Here is a 20,358-nt window from a genome sequence, read left to right on the forward strand (position 1 = left end):
ACCAAGGAGCAGGAACCAACTTAAAATAGAACATTAGACATCTCCATTCCTCGAGTTCCTTGGCCATCCATCAGAATTTCTCACCAGTTACTTTCCTTCTTAGAGTCCAGCTTTCTACCATTTCACCTTCTTTTTACTCAAGCTTTTCTCCTGTATCCTCTCTTCTCCCAGTTCCAATCTTACCCCTACAACTCATCATTTAGCTACAAGAAGACAACTCCTGAATTCCTATCGCTCCTCTGTGCAGAGCAATCCAGTTTCCTTGTTGCAGCTCTTCTCTGCAGATGAACTGGGACCCTTCCTGCCATAACCAAAGGGCCATGAATCAGCTTTCAAGGAAAAAGAACCAGTTCCTCGGAGATGAATTCTGCCTGCCTGGTTATCTACGGTGTAAAACAACAACCGTTTCACAGTGTTCACAGATTCTCTGGGTCAGGTCAGGGCAGAGCAAGGATGACTTGTCTCTCCTTTGTGATGTCTAGGGCTCAGCTGGAAGGCTCAAGCAGTTGGGGATGACTTAAAGGGCTAGGGGCCGTAATCATCTGAAGGCTTCTTCAGTCCTATGTCTGGTGCCTGGCTGTGGGGACTTGAAGGCTGGGCTCAGCTGGGACTGTCAATTGAAGCACCCACATATGACCTTTCCTTGTAGCTTGGGCTTTCTCACAGCATGGCAGCATCACAGTAGTCAGACTTCTAACATGTCAGCTCAGGGGTCCAGTGAACAGGGGATGTTGAAGGGCCTTTCATTACTCAACCTCAGAAGTTACATAGCATCCAGATTAAAGGGGAGGTAACATAGATCTTGTTTCTCAACGAGAGGAATGGAAAGATTTTGTGGCCATGCTTTCATATTGCCAAACGTCCTCCTCCTACAGATTGCTGATGCACCGCTCCTGGCATTGATAAGGGTCAAAAGGTCCTACCTCTACAGCTTCGTTGGGCTTCTCCATCTGCTTAGCCCAGAGTTCTCCTAAGGATGTCTGGGGTGTAGCTTCTCTACAGCTTTCAGCCTTGGTTCAGGACACCTGGGCTTGGGCTTCTTGTTTGTACTTCTAGAGGGTATCAGGATTCGGAAGCGGGGGCTATAAGAGCCAATAGCAGGTTTACTGGCTTTTGTAGCTACAGTGGCCTCACCAAGGCAGGCTGCAGGGGGCTGGCAGCCAGTGCCTAAATGTCAGCCTCAGGAGGCCTCTGTGACTGCTGGTTCTGAGCCAGCATGGATTGGGATGGGGTAGCCAGTCCTTTGGAGAAGGGACATCCTTAGGACTTGTCTTATGACATATGGGTCAGGAGCAGTAGCCTCTGGTCCTGCAGTTTCTGTGGGAGACCCCACAAACTCCCACACATTCTCCAGAGGGGGAAGCTCACCTCTGACCCCTACCCCTAAACAATGAAATAACTGTGTTCAAACAGTTGCAACAAGTTGATTCTGGAGTTCCAATCCACTACTGCTGAGGTCATGGGTGTGCCAAGAGCCTCACTAGCAAGATGTGGTTCAGGAATACTGGCTTTTTGGGGGAGTCAGTCCTTGCACACCAGTCTGTAAACTCCACGAGAGACAGTAACAGTGTCTACCTGGTACATAAAGCATTTTGCTCAGTACCTGGCCCTTGGTAAATATTGGTTAATGATGCATTTGGGTAGCTCTATGAGCAAGTTGGGTACTTCAGTGGTTATAGAGATGGCTGTATTGCACAGAAATGGTAAACTTAAAAGCTATAAGGACCAAGCAAGTCATGTAAGAGAAAAGCTGGCCAGCTAGGGCCAGAGGCTTATAGAACAACATATTCCCTGCTCCCGGTGCAGAGTACAGCCACTACTGCGCTCTATGCCTGCCACGCTGAAGACAGGCCCAGCACTGGCAGACATTCTTAGTTTTCAAGAGAGGATAAAAAGCTAGATCTATTAAATCTCCCAATTTTTAAGTGTTGTCCATTTATTCAATGAAAAGCATTTTTTCCCTGTGATTGTGGGCTGGATGCAACAGGTGCGCTGCCAGTTGCAACCTCTGTAACCCATAGGGTTAGCTCTAGTTCACAGGAGTTGTCAGGATCCTTGGATTAGCGTAGCGCAAACCCTACCTCCCCCTCCTCGCGCTCCAGCCTCCTGGCACCTCCACCCCACCCTGACCCTGGCGTGAAGTTAGCCAGCCACCCCACAGCAACTGCCCGAAAGGTCCTTCTTAGGCTCTTGTGACCTCTGCAAGAAGATTATACCTGTAAATCCCTAAAGCCATCAGCCTAGGGTGGGGGATGGGAAGGCGCGAGCTGGCTCTCCCTGCCCCACCCCTCCCCACCCCGCCCCACCCAGGCGGGCTTTCTCGCCATAGCCTTCCCTGGGTCACTGTCACAAGCTCTTCCCTGGCTGAGCCAAGACACTTGGACTTTTTCCAAAGGATTTTTAGTAGTAATGAAGAGAAAGCACAAGGGACATAAACAGAACAAGGTGGCCTAGAAATGGGAGTGTTTACAGAGCTTGGTCTTCGGAACCCAAGAGGGCCGTAATAGACCAGATAGCAGGGCCGAGGGAATCCACCCGGGAGAGAGGGAGGGAGTAGTGGATTTCCATTCTCAGTAAGGAGGGAGGCAGTTTGAAGAGAGGAGGGGACGGTGGTTTCAAGACTTCCACCCTGGGGAAGAAGGGACGGGGAGACGGCGGGAATCTAGGAAATTGGGGGATGGCTATTTCCATTCCTGAGAAGGGGGGAGCTTGATTGTGGGAGGTTGGCTGAAGACTCCCACGCCGGAAAGGAGGGCGCCTCTGCAGAAGGGCCCCGAGTGGCGACAGCGGATCCGGGACTCCCAAGCAAGCAGGAGCCGGAGCAGCCTCTTAGCAACCCCTGTCCCGGGAAGGTTTGAAAGCAGCGGTGCCCTGGTGACGCCGGAAAAGATGGAGCGGTTGTCATGGCGACGCGGAGCACACCTCGGAAATAAATAAATAAGCGCCCAGGCTGCCGCAGCCGCGCCCCCGCGGGACCCGAGCGAGGGGGAGGGGGCCTCACGGGCCCGGGTCCCCGCAGTCGCGCGTCCCCGCCATTGGCAGAGCCGGAGGGGGTCACCCCCCGGGGGGCGAATGGTACAGTCCTCCGCCCGCGCCTCGGCCGGGCCCGCAGCCTGCGAGCCAGCCCCAAGCCCAGCGCCGCCGCCGCCGCCGCCGCCGCCCGCGGAGCCCCGAGCGGAGCCGGAGGCGGCGATGGAGGGAGTCAGCAGCCACCGGACCCTGTCTTACAGCCGCTGGAGCTATGACAGGTAGGGCGCCCGAAGGGTGGCCCTGCGTGAGCGCCTGCTGACCCTCGATCTCCTGCGGGAGAAGCGGGCCTCCGGGGGCTAGGACTGGCGCGAGCGCCCGACCCCCAGGGTGGGCTTGGGCACCCGGACCCTCGGGCATCCGGGACCCAGAGCCTCGGGTACGGCGCAGCGGAGCTCAAGCGAGGGTAGTGTCCCCACACCCACGGGGCAGAGCTGTCGGAGGAGGGCACGCGGCCACTGGGACTAGCGAGCTGCCCCGCCAGGGTCGCTCCGCCGGGGGACCCCGAGAAAGGGCGCGGAGGGGGCGCCGGGAGGGGCGGGGCAGGGGCCGGGGTGGGCCCCTGGCGGGCGGGGCGAGGAGGGGGCGCCTTCGGCTCTGGGATGCGCCCGCCGGCGTCTGCGCCCCGCCGGCCCTCCGCAGGGACCGAGGCTGGCCCCGGGCGGAGTGTCCCGCTGGCTGCCGGGGACCCGCGAGTCGCCGCCTGTTCCGCGGGGCGAGATGGCAGCCTGGGCCGGCTGACTGGGCGCAGGAGCGGCGCTCTCGTGTTGCCAGGCTCCGCGCCCGCCCCGCGGGGATGGCGAGCGGCTGCCGGCGTGGGCGGTTTGGAGCTGCGCTCCCCACGCACTCGTCCTGGAGGAAGGAGTCATCCTCCGTGGCGAAATGAAAAAAATAAGAACGGAGTGAGTTGGTCATAAAGCCGAGTACATTTATTCCTAGGTTATGCCTGTTCTACCTTTCGTTGGTGTGTTAAATGCCACCCCTGTATTTAAAATGAAACCATGATGATAGTAGATAGTAGTTTGTTTGTTGTTTTGAAGTTTCGTAACCCCATGTCCATCTGCAGAATTCTGGAGTTAAATTTCCTGACCCATGTGACCCTAGATGGTGAGGGCTGGAAGACAAACTTCATTTACTGGGCTGCTCTCATCTCCGTGAAGTCCTGCTTCCTGTGCTCTCCTTCCCTTAACTCTGCCAAAAACCTCCCTGCATCTTCGACAGCCCTTGTTTGCCTAGATTCAGAGGAACAGGTGTCCCTCCTGCCTAAGGCTAGTTTGCCTAGGACCCCTCCTCACCTTCCCTGAGTCTCGCCCCGTATTAATCCCATCTGTCTCCTCCATCTGCACCTTCGCCTCTTTACTGGTGATCTCTCTTCAGCCTGTAAACTTATTCACCTGTGTCTTGTTTACCTCCTCGAGATGGGCGCAACTGATCCACGTCTGTTTTTTTCCTTTCATTGCCTTCTTTGGGGAAATATATCGTCTGAATTGGTTAATTCTGTTTCTTCATCAGCCCTTCCTTGCACAGCCCCAGCAAATCTCCTGTCCACCTCATGATTCCAGTGCACCTGCCTTTTTGAAAAGTGGTGCTCTCCACGGAGAAGAACTCTATTATTGGAGTATTAAACTTAAAATAACAAAACCTACAAACTTTGGTTCGGATCCCAAATTCACACATTCATTCATTTATTCAACAAACATGTAGTGAGTGCGAACTATATCCTGGGCCCTGGAAATAAGGCGATAAAAAGACAGAATTTCCTCCGGGAGATGAGCTCACAGTCTAGATTATATTAGAAATAAGCAGTGACGTATTCTGGGAGAAAAACTTAAAGTTGAGCTAATTCCGTATAGTAAATAATTTTTCCCTGCAAAAGCAAACCTATAAAAGCAGAAAGACTTTGGAATTAGATAACCTGCATTCAAATCCTGACTCCACCTAGCTAACTTTGGACAAATTACTTCTCCCTGGGCCACAGTTTCTTGGGGAAGTGTTGTGAGTATTAAATGAGGTAATAGGCCTGGCGCAGTGGCTCACACCTGTAATCCCAGTACTTTGGGAAGCTGAGGTGGGCAGATCACTTGAGATCAGGAGTTTGAGACCAGCCTGGCCAACATGGTGAAGCCCCGTCTGTACTACAAATACAAAAAACAAAAAACAAAAACCATTAGCTGGGCACGGAGGTGCACGCCTGTAATCCCAGCTACTTGGGAGGCTGAGGCTGGAGGATTGCTTGAGCCGGGGAGGCGGAGCTTGCAGTGAGCCGAGATTGTGTCACTGCACTCCAGCCTGGACGACAGAGCTAGACTCTGTCTCAAAAAATAAAAATAAATAAATGAGGTAATAAATATAAAGGGCCTATCATACTGCCTGGGACTTAGTAATCATGCAACAAGTGGTATAAATTGCTGTTTTATTAATGCATATTGTAAACGTTTCTGGAACTCTAGTCTTCCACAGAAGCTTGGTTTGAAAATCTTGGCCAGGCGTGGTGGCTCACGCCTGTAATCCCAACACTTTGGGAGGCTGAGGCAAGCAGATCACGAGGTCAGGAGATCGAGATCCTCCTGGCTAACACGGTGAAACCCCGTCTCTAATAAAAATACAAAAAAATTAGCTGGGCGTGGTGTCGGGCGCCTGTAGTCCCAGCTACTCAGGAGGCTGAGGCAGGAGAATGGCGTGAACCCGGCAGGTGGAGCTTGCAGTGAGCCGAGATCACGCCACTGGACTCTAGCCTGGGCAACAGAGCGAGACTCCGTCTCAAAAAAAAGAAAAAAGAAAATTATTTTTCTGCTTTCAGACCCCTACATAAAGACATTTACTGGGTTTCTGTCTTCAGAACTCTTTTCTTCTCACCCTGACAATCTCAATACCTGGGGAGCTATGTGAAGAAAACAACTCACCTGGCCCTTGACCAAACTAACTGAATCAGAATATCCAGGGGTAGGACCTGGGCTCAATGTTTGTTTAAAACTTCACAGTTGATTGTGCTGCAGCTGGTTTGCCTACTCTCCACAATCACTAGTCCACACCACCTCTATGTTCTCATCAGTACTTGTTTTTTAAGACATAAATATTGAATTATTCGAAAATTACACAATACTCATCAAGCTGTTAAAACCATTACACAAGCAACACATACATTGGGTACATAGTATTAGAAGTGAAAATCTGTGTTCTGCTGACCTCATCCCCATCCTAACTCTATAAGGAACCATTGTTAATAGTTAAGTTTCACTTTCCAGCACTGTTCTCTGGTTGCTGTCCCCATCACATCTTTGAACCTGGCAAACACCTTTCCTTGAAGTCCTCGCCCAAGTTGACCTCTCCTCCGTGTGTTTATGTAAGCTGTTGTCTGCCTTGCTTCTGGGCCATGTGCATGTCAGTTATCTATTGCCATGTTAACAAGTGACTCCTAAATTTAGTGACTTAAAATAACAACTGTTTTGGCCAGGCGCGGTGGCTCAGGCCTGTAATCCCAGCACTTTATGAGGCCAAGGCGGGCGGATTACCTGAAGTCAGGAGTTCGAAACCAGCCTGGCCAACATGGTGAAACCCTGTCTCTACTAAAAATACAAAAATTAGCCAGGTGTGGTGGCACATACCTGTAATCCTAGCTACTCGGGAGGCTGAGGCAGGAGAATTGCTTGAACCCGGGAGACGGAGGTTGCAGTCAGTGCAGTGGAGATCGTGCCACTGCACTCCAGCCTGGCCGACAGAGCAAGACTGTGTCTCCAAAACAAAACAAAACAAAAAACACACAAACAAAAACAAAACAACAACAACAACAAAACAACTGTTTGAGTTAGCACAAGATTCTGTGGATCAGCAATTTGGGCTGGGCTTAGCTGGGCAGTTTTGTGGTCTGGGCCAGGCTCAGCTTTTCTGGGTTGGGCTTGCTCACATATCTGGTGCTCCGGCTGGGAAGGCTAGAGCGGCTGGGCCCTCTCTCCACGTGCCTTCTCATCTTGCAGCAGTCTCACTCAGGTTTGCACACATGGTGGTGGAAGGGATTCCAGTGAGACAGCAGAAGCTGCAGGGTCTCTTGAGGCCTAGGTTTAGAACTTGCACATCACTCTGCTGCCTTGTATTAGTCAAAGTAAGTCAAAATGCCAGCCCACATTTCAGGGGTGGGGAAACAGGCCTTACCTCTTGGAGGCAGGAGCTGAAAATCTATGGCCATTTTTCCAATCTACCAAAATATGATGCCTACATTTTTACAATTTCTGGCTCCTCTTAGGTCCCCACTGTCCACATCTGAGCACATGCCAAAGTGCTCCTCTTTTCCAGTTCACTCTGTTCCATTCTATTCTCAGGCTACACCCTGGTCTCAGTTATCAACGCAGTGCTTCTAACACAGAAATCTGTATCTTCAACTCCAGCCTTTTTGCCAAGACTTAGTCCCACATCTCTAAATGCCTGTAGACCTCTCCATCTGGATATTCAGCCAACAGCTTTAACGCAATAGGTTTAAAATCAGACCCTTCACTGATAATTGTATTCTCTAGTCAGCATCCACAAGCCAAATGGACTCCTCAACACTTGGACATTGACCTTGAACTCTCCAAATCTCCTTATCTATACCACTGATTGTGATGAAGATAAAAGGAAAAGATCTTTGTAAAATGACTGGCACAAAGTAGGTATCATGAAGTCCATTTTTTTCCACAGCTTGGCACCCCATTAACCATTTTGTCTCCACTCAAGCTTCAGTCGTTATCCTCAAAGGCTTCAGTGCCCAAATCAGTGACCAAACTAGCACTCTTCACTCCCAATTTCTGGACCTTCCCATTCTAGACACTTCCCTTCAGTTATTCACAGGATAAATTTCTAGATGATGACAGCTGGAATTGCTTCACTTCTAATCTCATACACACGAATTGCCAGCTCTCTGACCTCAGGCATGTTCCTTATACATTACTCCTGCCATAACACGAAGGTGTCTGCCTTCATGGCCTACCAGCCTTTTCCCGGCCTCTCTTCTCTTCCCAGCTTGTATTACATGGTAGATTATTTCAGTCACTCACTCCAGCACTTTTTATTCCCTCACGTATGCTCAGCACGACTCTAGCCCGGCGTGGATCAATGTTAAAATCTCTATCCCCTTTCTTCTTATAACACTAGAATCCTACAACAAAAATGACATGCCTGTGCAGGATGTCACCACTTTCATGGTCTTCATCTTCAGCCGGGCCACCAACGCCATCTCTCAGTCTTTCTGCTTCTCCCTGATGAACTTCACTCCCATTGCCCACAACAGCCCTTCCAAACCTTCCGCACTCTCAAGACCCCTCTCTGCTTGACCCTTATCTGCACCCCATGTGTTATGTAAATGGCCCTGCCTCCTGCTCCTTGGAGAAAAATTGATCACATCAGGCATCATATTCTGTCACGTCCTGACTCCACGTCATTTCCACTCTACTTCAATCACTCCCTTGTGGGGACTTTGTTGTTCTTCCCAGTTCTTTGCTATTATAAATAATTTTGTGTTGAACATCTTGTATGTATGACATTCTCCCCTCATGTTTGATTATTCAATTAAAACAAACTCCTGAAGAAGGATTGTTAGTTTCCAATGTTGGCTACTGTCAGATTGTCCTCCAGGAGGAGTGAATTGATTTCTTTTTCCACAGGCAGTCACTGACTGCATTGTTTTACAATTATGTTTGTGTGTGTGAGTGTGACCTCTCAGACTCTGAGACAAAGTAGCATCACTGCGCAGAACTTGGATTTTGGGGTCAAAGTGACCTGGCTTTGCAGCCCAGGTCCTTAAATTATTGCTTATATGGCTTTAGACAAGTGACTTAACCTCCATCAACAAATAGACGATAATAATGGTAGCTACGTCTTAAGGTGGATCCATTCACTCAATATGCATTTACTGAACACCTTCTAAATGCCAGGCAACATTTTAGGCAGTGGAGACAGAATGAAACAAAGTCTGTGGTCTCGTAGTTCTTACCATCTAGTTGGGGGAGATATGGACAAATATATTTAATGTATCAGTGCTAAGAGGCTTATATAATATGATAAAGTGCAAAGAAGAAAAAGCAGAGTCTGGAGGAGAGAGTCTGACAGCATGGGCATGCTGGGGGTGGTGTGTGTGCTGTGTCATATAGTGTGGTCAGGGAAACTCTGAGGAGGGGGTATTTCATCCGAGAGCTGAAAGAGGCGAGGGAATGAGTCATGTGGTTAATGGGAAGAATGTTCCATGGAAAGGAGCAGCAAGTGACAACGTCCTGAGGTAGGAGTGTGCCTAGTGTGTTTGGGAACAGCATGGAAACCTGTGTGTCCTCTGCCTCTTTGTAAAACTTCCTTCTTGCTCTTCTCCCAACTCCCCGCACCCGCTCCACCCATCCTCAGGGAACCACTGATCCGATTCGTTTCCTAGAGTTTTGTATAAATGGAATAATCAGTATGAACCTTTTATTGTTTGGCTGTTTTCAGACAGTGTAATTATTGTGATATTCTTCAATACTGTTGCATGAATTAGTAGAGCATTTCCTTTTATTGCTGAGTAGTATTCATGGATATATCACAGTTTGTTTATCCCATCACCTGTTGATGTTTCCACTTTTTGGCTATTACAAGTAAAGCTTTTGTGAATATTCATGTACAAGTCTTTGTATGGACGTATACTTTTGTTTCTCTTAGGCAAATACCTAGCAAAGCAGTGGAATGGCTGAATCATATAATAGGTCTACATTTAATCTTTTAAGAAACTGCCCAACTTTTCCAAAGTGGTTGGACCATTTTATATTCTCATGAGCACTGTATGAGAGTTCCAATTCCTCTGCATTTTTGTGACAGTTGGCACAGCCAGTCTTTTTCATTTAAGCATTCTAACAGTTATGCAGTGGTATGCCATGGTGGTTTCATTTTGCGTTTCCTTGATGACTAATGATGTCGAGCATCTTTTCATGTGCTTATTTGCTATCCATATCTCTTCTTTGGAGAAGTTTCTGTTAAAATATTTCCCCATCTTAAAGTTGGGTTTTTTTCTTTTTGAGTTTTGAGAGTTCTTTGTGTACTGTGGACGCATCTCCTTTATCAGATATATGACTTGGAATATTTTCTCCAAGTCTGTGGCTTTCTTTTCATTTTCTTATGTATTTTCAAGAGAAGTTTTTGCTTTTGATGAAATCCAGTTTATCAGTTTTTTTATAGATTGTTCTTCTGATGTTGTATCTAAGAAATCATTGCCTACTTTGCGGTGACAAAGGTTTTCCTAGGAATTTTCTAATTTTACATTTTAAATTTAGATCTTTGCTACATTTTGAGTTAACTTTTTGCATATGGTATGAGATTCATTAAAAAAAAATGGGTATCTAATTGTTCCAGCAGCATTCACTGAAAAAAACCTTTCTTTTTTCTGCTAAATTGCCTTTGTACCTTTATGGAAAATCAGTTGATTATTGTTTGTAAGTTTATACTCTCTACTCTGTTATCTTGATCTATGTGTCTTTATTGATGCCAATAACAAAAAATACTTATAAGTATTGAAATCTGGCAGTTCAGGACTTTCAGCCTTGTCTTTCTTTTACAAAGTTGTTTTGACTATTCTAGGGCCTTTTCAATTTCACATTAATTTAACAATAAGTTTTTCAAGTTCTAACCCCCATCCCCCCAAATAACCTGCTGGAATTTTGATTGGGATTTTGTTGACTTTATAGATCAATTTGGGGAGAGTTACATCTTAGTAACATCGGGCCTTCCAATTCATGAACATGGTATATATATATTTATATCTGTTGATTTAGATCATCCTAATTTCTCTCAGTCATATTTGTAGCTTTCAGTGTATAGGTCTTTAACCTCTTTTGTAAGATGTATCCCTAAATTCTGCATTTTTTTCAATGATATTATAAAAGGGTTTATAAAATTCAGTTTCTGATTTTTCATTTCTAGTGTATAGCATGTATCGGGATTTTTAGTTGTGGTAAAATATGTATGACATAAAATGAGCTATTTCAATGATTTCTAAGTATACAAGTCCGTGGCATCAGTTACATTCACAGTATTGTGCAACCATCACCACGATCTATTTTCAGAGCCTTTTTATTATCCTAAACTGAAACTCTCTACCCAGTAAGAAATAATTTCTAATTCATCGCCTTCCTGGCCCCTGGTAACCTCTAATCTACTTTGTGTCTCTATAAATTGCCTATTTTAGATATTTCGTATAATGAAATCATACAGTATTTTTCCTTTTGTGTCTGGCTTATTTTGCTTAACATAATGTTTTCAAGATTCATTTATGTTGTAGCATATATTTTTTGGCTGAATAATTCCATTGTTTGCGTAAACCACATTTTGTTTATTTTTAAAATTTTTTAAATTTAAATTTTATTTATTTATTTATTTTTGAGATGGAGTCTTGCTCTGTCTCCCAGGCTGGAGGGCAGTGGCGCGACCTCAGCTCACTGCAACCTCTGCCTCTCGGGTTCAAGCAATTCTCCTGCCTCAGCCTCCCGAGTAGCTGGGATTACAGGTGCCCACCACAACGCCTGGCTATTTTTTGAATTTTTAGTAGAGACGGGGTTTCTCCATGTTGGCCAGGCTGGTCCTGAACTCCTGACCTCAAGTGATCCGCCCATGTCAGCCTCCCCAAGTGCTGGGATTACAGGCGTGAGCCACTGTGCACAGCCAGCATTTTGTTTATACATTCATCTGTTGATGGACACTTGGATTGTTTCTACCTTTTGGCTATTGTGAAAATGCTCCAGTGAACATTGGTGCGCGCATGTCTATTTGAGTCCGTCTTAGATTCTTTTGGGTAGTATAAACCTAGGAGTAGAATTGCTGTTTGGTAATGATAATTCTATCTTTAGCTTTTTGAGAAACCGTGAAACTGTTTTCTACAAAGACTGCACCATTTTACATTTCCACCGGCAATGTACAAGGGTTCCCATTTCTTCACCTTCTCACCAATAACCTGTTAATTTCTGGGTTGTTATTATAATTATTATTATAGCCATCCTCGTATAGTCTAGGAAGTGGTATCTTATCATGGTTTTGATTTGCATTTCCTCAATGACAAATGATTAGTATTATTTCTTGTGCTTATCTGACCATTTATGTCTTAGAGAAATGTCTAAGTTCTTATCATTTTTAATTAGGTTGTTTGTCTTTTTGTTGTTGAGTTATAGGAGTTCTTTACATATTTTCAATATTAAATTCTTTTCAGAGGTATGATTTGCAAATGTTTTTCCCCATTGTTGTCTTCTCACTTTCTTGATAAGGTGCTTTGAAGCACAAGCTTTAATTTTGATGAAGTGCAATTTGTCTTTTTTCTTTTGGTTATGCTTATAGTGTCATATCTAAGAATCCATTGCCAAATCCAGGACCATGAAGATTTACCTGTTTTCTTCAGTGTTTTGTAGTTTTAGAGCTTGTATCTATGTCAGTGATTCATTTTGAGTTAATTTCTGTATATGGTATGAGTTGTGGTCCAATTTCATTCTTTTGCATGAAAGAAAATCCAGTTGTCTCAGCACTATTTGTTTCTACTTTTTCTCTCACTGAATGGACTTGGCACCCTGGTCAAAAATCAACTGGTGAGTCAGGCACAGTGGCTCATGCCTGTAATCCCAGCATTTTGGGAGGCTCGGGTAGGAGGATTGCTTGAGTCTAGGAGTTTGAGACCAGCCTGGACAACGTAGTGAGACCCTGTCTCCATAAAATTTATTTTTTAATTAGCTGGGCGTTGTGGCACATGCCTATAGTACCAGCTGCTTGGGAGGCTGAGGTGAGAAGATCACCTGAGCCTGGAAGGTTGAGGTTGCAGTGAACCGTGATCACACCACTGCATTCCAGCCTGGGCAACAGACCGAGACCTGTCTCAAGAAACAAAAACAAAACAAAACAAAAAACAAACCCCAAAATTAGCCATAAATGTATGGGTTTATTTCTGGACTCTTGACTCTTGTTTTACACTATATCTGTGACCAACGGTGGATTCTGGCCCACACTGGTCTCTTCTGCAACATATCTTCTTGTGGCTTTTTTCTGGCCCCGGGTTCCCAAACAAAGCATGCAGTTGCTGGTGATATTCTCTGCACAGTTAGGTTTTTGTTGAGTTGAAGAAGTAGCCAAATTCTTATTGTAAAAGTAGCCTTTCGTACTAAGCTTACTTTACCTTTCCAGGAGAACTTAACAAAATATGTGCTTCTTCCACTTTTAAAGTTTGGGCCCTCAGGTTCTTTTCTTTTTCTTTCTTTTTTTTTTTTTTTTTTGAGACAGAGTCTCGCTCTTTCTCCCAGGCTGGAGTGCAGTGGCGCGACCTCGGCTCACTGCAACCTCTGCCTCTCAGGTTCAGGTAATTCTCCTGCCTCAGCTTCCTGAGTAGCTGGGATGACAGGTGCCCACCACAATGCCTGGCTAATTTTTGTATTTTTGGTAGAGACGAGTTTTCACCAATTTGGTCAGGCTGGTCTCAAACTCCTGACCTCAGGTGATCTGCCCGCCTCAGCCTCCCAAAGTGCTGGGATTACAGGTATGAGCTACCACACCCAGCCTGTCTGAGCACTCTCTAGTTCTGACATTCTGTGAGTATATGACCTATGGCCTCGGTGTCTGTGATGGGAAAGGCCAGGGTGGAGGGATGAGAACAGGACAGCTGGGATTGGAGGTCCTGGCCGTGGCAGTGCCAGCTTAGGGGTTGCTGGCCAGAGGAGTCGGGTGGCTACCAGAGGCAGGGGGCTGGAGGCTCTGCTTTGTTCTAGAACTTTTTGAGTGCAGCTGCTTCTCTTTTGATGGATTTATAGCAGTACAGTACCAAGACAGCTGGACTGGATGGGGCAAATGAGGGCAGTGTACAGAGGGTCGATGAGGAATGGCGTTAGAGGGCAGTGAGTGGGGGGTGGTCTGTTTCCCATCCAGCTGGTGTAACTGGGGCTCAGGGTGATTTATGGTGGAGAGGGGAGTCAGGTATGGAGGTGGGGCATGGACTTTTCAGATCCCTTAGGACTTGCCCGCGCTGAAGTTTGACGTCATCAGGCACTGTGGTTTTCCAGATAGGGTCACTGGATGCAGTCCAACAAATGCAAAAAGACCTTGGGCAGGGACATTGTATCTGTGACCAAAAGTGGAAGGAAGCTCCAGCTATGCCTACAGTCTGGAGAACAGTTGCCAAGTAGGGGCTCATGGGTATCTGTTGATACTTACTGCCTTCACTCTGGAAAATCCTGAGCCTGAGTCTCAGCTGGGAGATTCTGGCCCAGCATGTGCTTGGGGGAGATTCACACCTTTGCTGTCTATCCTAAGCCATGTAGTTTATCCTGAAGGTGCAGCAGTTAGATCTCTGGGCTCGGGTGTGTGTTCCTCTGCAGTCTCGGGCAGGTGTCCTGGTCTTCTGATATGAATATGAACAAAGACAACCCTAGATATGTATGTGTGTTGGGGAGTGGGGTTCAGAAGTCAGCAGGCCTTAGGGAACAGCCTGTCCATGCTTTTGCCCTGGGGAGAGGCAGATTTCTGCAGGTGAACAATGCTAGAGAACTGTGCCAGCAGATGGGACCCTAGTGTCGGAACGAGGAGCACAGAGCTGAGGTCCGGGGGAAGCGGTCCCTGGATCTGGGGAGGCTTTGGAGTCAGGGAGGGCTGGCACCAGGATAACAGCAGCCTGGGATTATCTCTTTGCAAGGTCACGTTCCTCTACAAAGATTCAATCCCAGCCTGGCCCTGCCTCCATGCCCCCTTAGACACTGCAGACCAACTAAATACCATGCCAGGAACACCACAGTGTCCCGAAAGGACACTGTCTCCTGACACCGGCCCCTCTTTCCACAGTCTGACATTTTGGGTGTTATTTCGTCCTCTCCATCACCAAGTGTTCAGAGAACAGAGGCATTGACGGGTTGGGCTCTGAGAGAAGGCGTCTGTGTGCGCATCTGAGTGTGTGCATCAGTAAGAGTGTATCTGGGTGGGGTGTGTGCACAGGGGTGTGCCTGCCACCAAGGGCAGCCATGTGGATGTGTCCCAGTTGTGTGTGCTTCTGTGGAAGCAGGTATGTATGGTGGAATTGACTGTGTGAACGGGGTGGGACTGGGGGGATCCTCTCTTTTGCCCTGCATTTGGTGGGGTCAAGAGGTAGGATTGGGAAGTGGAAGGAGGTCAGGTACACTGGCCCTTTCCTGGGCCCAAGATTACACGTAATGGGGGGCCACAGGCCTGCTTTCACAGGCACCTTGCCTGGGCAGTTTCTGGGAGGCTGGTGAGCTCTAAAAGCCCTAAAAGCCCTCAAGGATTAAGCAGGTGCCCCTGTGCCTAGAGTTCCGCTTAGGTCGCTGAGCCGAAGAGACCCTGTGTGACCCTGGGCAGTGAGCTGTGGTGGGGTAGAGGACCCTTCCCTCCCTGCCAGGCCCAACCCATGGGAGTTGAGAGCGGGGACCTCGGTCTGCCGTGAGGTGAGGGGCTGTGGGGCAATCCGGGGCCGCATCAATGTTGGATGAGCCTGCGCCGCCTCGATACCATCTTCCTTGGTCTCACTTTTAGTGTAACTGGAGAGCCCAGGGACTAGTCCGAGCCGGCCATGCGTGATCTGCTGGCAGTGGCCGCACCTGCGAGGGGACAGGAGCTGGGGTAGGGAGGCTGGCGCAGGCCCACGGCGTGTCCTGGAACAGCTTGGGGGCCACAGGGCCAGTCTCGCAGGGCAGGGGTCGATTCCAGTCTGGCCTCTGCTCGGGCCCTGGGTCCCGGTGCAGGGTTACTCCCCCGCCCCCCTCGGGCCACCTCGCCTTCCGCGGGGTGTCATCTGTCTGGCGGCGTGTCCTTGGGCCAGTTCGGTCCCATCCCCCTGCCTAGCTCTGGGAGTTTCCTGCTCGGGAAGGGGCTGGAGGGGCAGCAGCTGGACAGAGAGAGACCCCCTGGGGTAAGGAAGGGGAGCAGCCGCGACTGCACAGAGCCTCCCACTGCAGGTGAGTGTCCCGCCCCCGAGTGCCTGGGGAAAGGCCGGGAGCGCAGGAGTGAGATTGGGGGTCCACAGTGGCCAAGCTTCTCCCCACCCTGGACTTTCCTACTCCAGTCCTGACCCTTATAGCCTTGTGACACCACAAGTGCCGCCCCCACCCCCAACTACCACCAAGTATTGCCCTACAAGGCAGCAGTGAAGTAGGCTCATAGCCGGTGAACACCTGGTACTTGTTGGCAGATGTTGGGATGAAGTTATTACTGCACTGTGGCCTCCATGGTCAGCATGGACGGACACTCCTGTGGGCAGCAAGTTTGGATTGGATCAGTGAGCCATGGCGAGTGGGCCAGCAGCTGTTTTAAAAAACTGTTTATTGGAAAACAGACACATCTATCGGCTTAAATGTTGTCTATGGCTGCTTTCACACCACAACCTCAGATCTGGCCCTTCAAGAAAAAATTTGCCGATGCCTGAGATATTCTCCCAGGGCATACTTCCCTTTAACCTACACGTGTTCATTCTCTTCCTCTCCCTCACACCTGGGCACCTATCCTCCCTCCTCCCTTTGCACCTCCCGCACATCTGGCTCACACCAGGCTCTCCACACCTGGGAACATTTCTTTGGGGACCATTCACCTCACATCTGGTCACTATTCCTCCCTCTGGCAAGAGAGGAAATGACTGGGGCAACAATTTCAGAATCTAACAGGACAGCCGAGGGCTAAGGGAGGACCTTTGCCTGACCCCAAGTTGTCAGTGAGCCCCTCCCTAGGCTACAGGAGCAAGGCGAGTTAACTGCTGATGAGCACAGCTGCTCTGGGCCCCCAAATCTGTTTTGTCACCCGAGAGACTAAGCAGGCCAGTTCCAGGCACGGGCTTTCTGTCACTCCCTCTGTTGGCTGGTGACAGTGCTGAGGTCCCGATAGAGTGGTAGGGAGACACTGCCGAACAGATAATTAGAGGGTGCCAATATGATCTGGGGGGGAACCTGGGAGACAGGGAGCTCCAGAGGCACCGCCCCTCGCCTGCCCGCTTCCCTGTCGCTTCCACACCCTGGGGCCCATCGTGCCCCACTTCCTCCAAGCCCCAAGCCTTTGCAAACAGAACAAAATCCGTTTCCTTGGTTCCCTTTTGTACATCTGAGTTCAGGGGTCCATTACTCCGGCGCCCGAAGGCAGAGCTGCATTCCTGCTGGGCCGCCACAAGATGGCACTCTCTAGGTGTCCGCCCCAGTTTGAGCACTCCGGGAGTTTCTGACACTTGCTGGCCTTTCGCCCAGTTTCAGCCTGAAGATGGTGTTAAAACACACTCTGAATCCCACCAGGCTTGATTAGCTTTGCCTGCCCCCTGAGGCAGCTCATGGACTTCTTCAGACTCTGTAGTTCTGGACATATTGACCCCTTCTGAAGCGGCCCTCAGGAACTGCCTGCAGTGTAATTACCTGCCTGCTTGTACTCCTCCCCACCAGGCACTCCTGAGAGCGGGACCATCTTATTCTCCTCGGGGCCACCCGCCCCAACCCAGGGCCTGGCACGGCAGAGATGGCAGAGGTGTTTGGTGGGGTGTAATGTGTAAACAGCAGAGTGCTGCTGTCGTCATTCATCCCACCATAGTTTGTCTGGTGAATGCATTTTTAGTGTCAAGCTGCCTGAAGGAGAAGCCAGGGATAAAGACCCAAGCTCAGAATGTATCCTGGGGAGAGGGATTGGTTCACAGAGAGAAGCAGTCTTTCCCCCTCCGGCCTGGTTCTGGCTGTTGCCAGCATTCTAGGAGTTCTCTAGACAGGATGAAACGCACCGCAGGGATACAGGGAGGGCGGGAGAATGGGCGTTTGTTTCCAGGTAGAATTTTGGGGCATACCCGGCCTTGTCTGGGAGCAATCAGGGACCAGAGGCAAGGGCTGGGATGGGCTCTGGGGCCTACTGTGGCCTCATCCCTCTCACCTGGCCCCAGCTCAGGCCATTCCAAGAGCCTCCCAGCCTAACAGCAACGTGTGGCTATCCAAGGGTCCCAGACAGAGGATTGGAGGGCTGCACCTGTGTTTAGGGGACAGCCACCCCTCCCCCTAAGCACCTGCTCTGACAGCATGGGATGATGTCAACAAGGGACTTCCATGAAGCCCAAGGGGGAAGGACAGTGGGAGTGGGGTCTGAGGTCTGGACTCTGCTTGATGATTGACAATGATGGGTGGGAGTCCCTCACCCACTGTGAGCTCCAGGAAGAGGGTGAGCATTCCTGTTGACTGTGGCCCATTGTGTTGGCAGAGTCCAGGCCAGTTTGTGCTCTTGGTGTGACCCCAGGAGGGAGTCCTTTGCTGGATCATCTACCTCATGGGCTGGTACTGACATGCAGGTGCGATTTCCCTGCCTAAAACAGGCTCCAGAGTAAGACTGGCATCGCTCACCAGGGTAATTATTGGTTTGGGTTCAATTTCCATTCAAAACAGTAATCCCAGCCTGAGCTGGTGTCAGATCTGAAGGTTGATTATTAGTAACATTTATCAACAGCCTCTCTCAGCTTCAGGCAATTACAGCTCATCTGCCATTCCTGCTCCCAGTCATGCAAACTTGCCAGCTTCTTCCCTGCCCACCCCCTCCATTCCCCTCTCCCCTTCTTCTCCCATCTCCTCCCCGTAGCAGACAACCTGATGGAGGGCAGGAGGTGGGTGCCACCTTATGACTCACTATCACCCTGTATGGAGGGGGTCCATGTGCATGCTAGGCACCTGTGCTCCCCAGCAGCAATATTCATGTTGCAGTCTTGTGAAATCTGAATCTGATTCTATCAGAACTGAGGAGAATCTGTGAAGGGGACAGATGGGAACCCATGTCTCCCGGCTGCTTGTCGCATGATGCGTTTTCAATGGCACTGTGCTCCTTCCTGCTCCTGACTCAGTCTGTCCCTCCCCTCCAGGGCTGAGACTAAGCTAGAAAGGCATTGACCTCAAGTGCAACATTCAAAGGACCTCGAACAAGCTCAGTAATTAAGATTAATGGTATTTCAATATAGTATTTTTTTAAATCAAAATGAATGCAAAGCACATACAACAAAATCAAACTTTTAATAAAGACAAGATACTACACTGGATTTGCAGGCCTTGGCCTCACTTGCCTTACCCTAACTCCAGTCTTGTTTATCATGGACAGTTTTGCTTTGATTTGCTGGAAGTATTAAATTTCTTGGCTGCTGAGTTTTTTGGCAAATCTTTAAATTCTTCCCCTCAGGTGAGAGCTTTATTCAGCTTACCCTGGTGCTGGCCCCACTGCTCTCACTTCCCGCTGGGCCCTAACCTCCTGCTCCCTTCAGCTCTTACTGCCTACTGCCTCAAGCAGGGTGGCTCAGCTTCTCTCTTAGCAGGTGCCCAGGGCAGCAGGGAACCCAAAGGGCCCCTCCATGGGCTGTCTTCCAGGGTGCCCATCCTTCATTCCATCCCACTGGACCCTGCTTCAGCCATCAGACACCTCAGGGAGGGCCTGCAGGTTGCCAGGGTAACTGCTGTGATAACTGGAGGACAGAACATGCTGGTCTTGCTCTGCTCCTAGAATCACGTCCAGCCAGGGCTGGATGAGTGCAAGCAGGCACGCCTGACAGCGTCCCTGACACGCTGATCCAAAACGACACTGGACATGCATGGAGGTGGAGAACATTCCATGTACCCGCATTCCTCTAGGGGGAGGACAGCATGAGGCTGGAGGAAAACTGTGGTGATCTGTTTGTGACAAGGAGGTGAGACGCTGAAGTAGACATGGATGCTTCCTAACCAGCCTTCCGCAGAGGGTAGGCCTCATTCGCTGAAGGGCTTCTGTTCTGCTGAGCAGATCTGTCAGTAGGGGGGCACACCTGTCTCCAGAGAATACCCTCCTCCTGTCCTCCCCTGGCTGTGCTCCACTAGCCTAAAAGGTAAACAGACATTTTAGAAAGATCAGTGTTGAAGGGGTACCCAAGATGCCAAATTATATCTGGGACTCGAGACACTGTTATGTCGAGGTCCAGGCCTAGGCCAGCTGGTCACAGTGTCCAGATGCCTGTCACGGTGGGAGGCCTGAGGGTCTCAGGGGACATGTATCAGAAGCACCTCTGCCTTGCCTGTTCCACTCTGTAATCTCCCTTCTGAGCCCCTACTGCAGCACAGAGCCAGCTGGTCATCTAGCCTGGCAGTAGTAAGTCATTCTATTTTCCTGCAGATAGGAATACATGGTTCCTGTTCCTCCTATGCACTCTGCCACTTAAATTCCCCTCTCTGAGTCCTAGGTTCCCCTTTTGTGAAATATCAATAAGAGCATCCTTCTTAGAAGGCTGTGCTCACCATTCAGTGCACTAATGCAAAGCACTGTGACAGACTGAAGACTCATGTTCTGTGGGGCCGTGGAGGACAGAACTAGGACTGAAGGGAGGTGTGTTTGAGCTTTAGGTGAAGCAGC

General features: G+C 49.2%; 1 protein-coding gene across 1 annotated transcript in view; it reads left to right on the forward strand.

Annotated features, from left to right (window-relative positions):
- The first annotated feature begins 3,057 nt into the window (after window positions 1-3,057).
- The window catches only part of TUB (TUB bipartite transcription factor), a 113,401-nt gene continuing 96,100 nt past the window's right edge, over window positions 3,058-20,358 (forward strand). Inside the window, exon 1 of the mRNA XM_521835.8 lies at window positions 3,058-3,248. Within this exon, the coding sequence (XP_521835.6) occupies window positions 3,073-3,248 (176 nt within the window). The 5' untranslated portion in view covers window positions 3,058-3,072. The remainder of the gene's footprint in view (window positions 3,249-20,358) is intronic.

This window comes from Pan troglodytes, chromosome 9 (assembly GCF_028858775.2).
Source record: "Pan troglodytes isolate AG18354 chromosome 9, NHGRI_mPanTro3-v2.0_pri, whole genome shotgun sequence".
Classification (NCBI taxonomy): Eukaryota; Metazoa; Chordata; class Mammalia; order Primates; family Hominidae; genus Pan; species Pan troglodytes.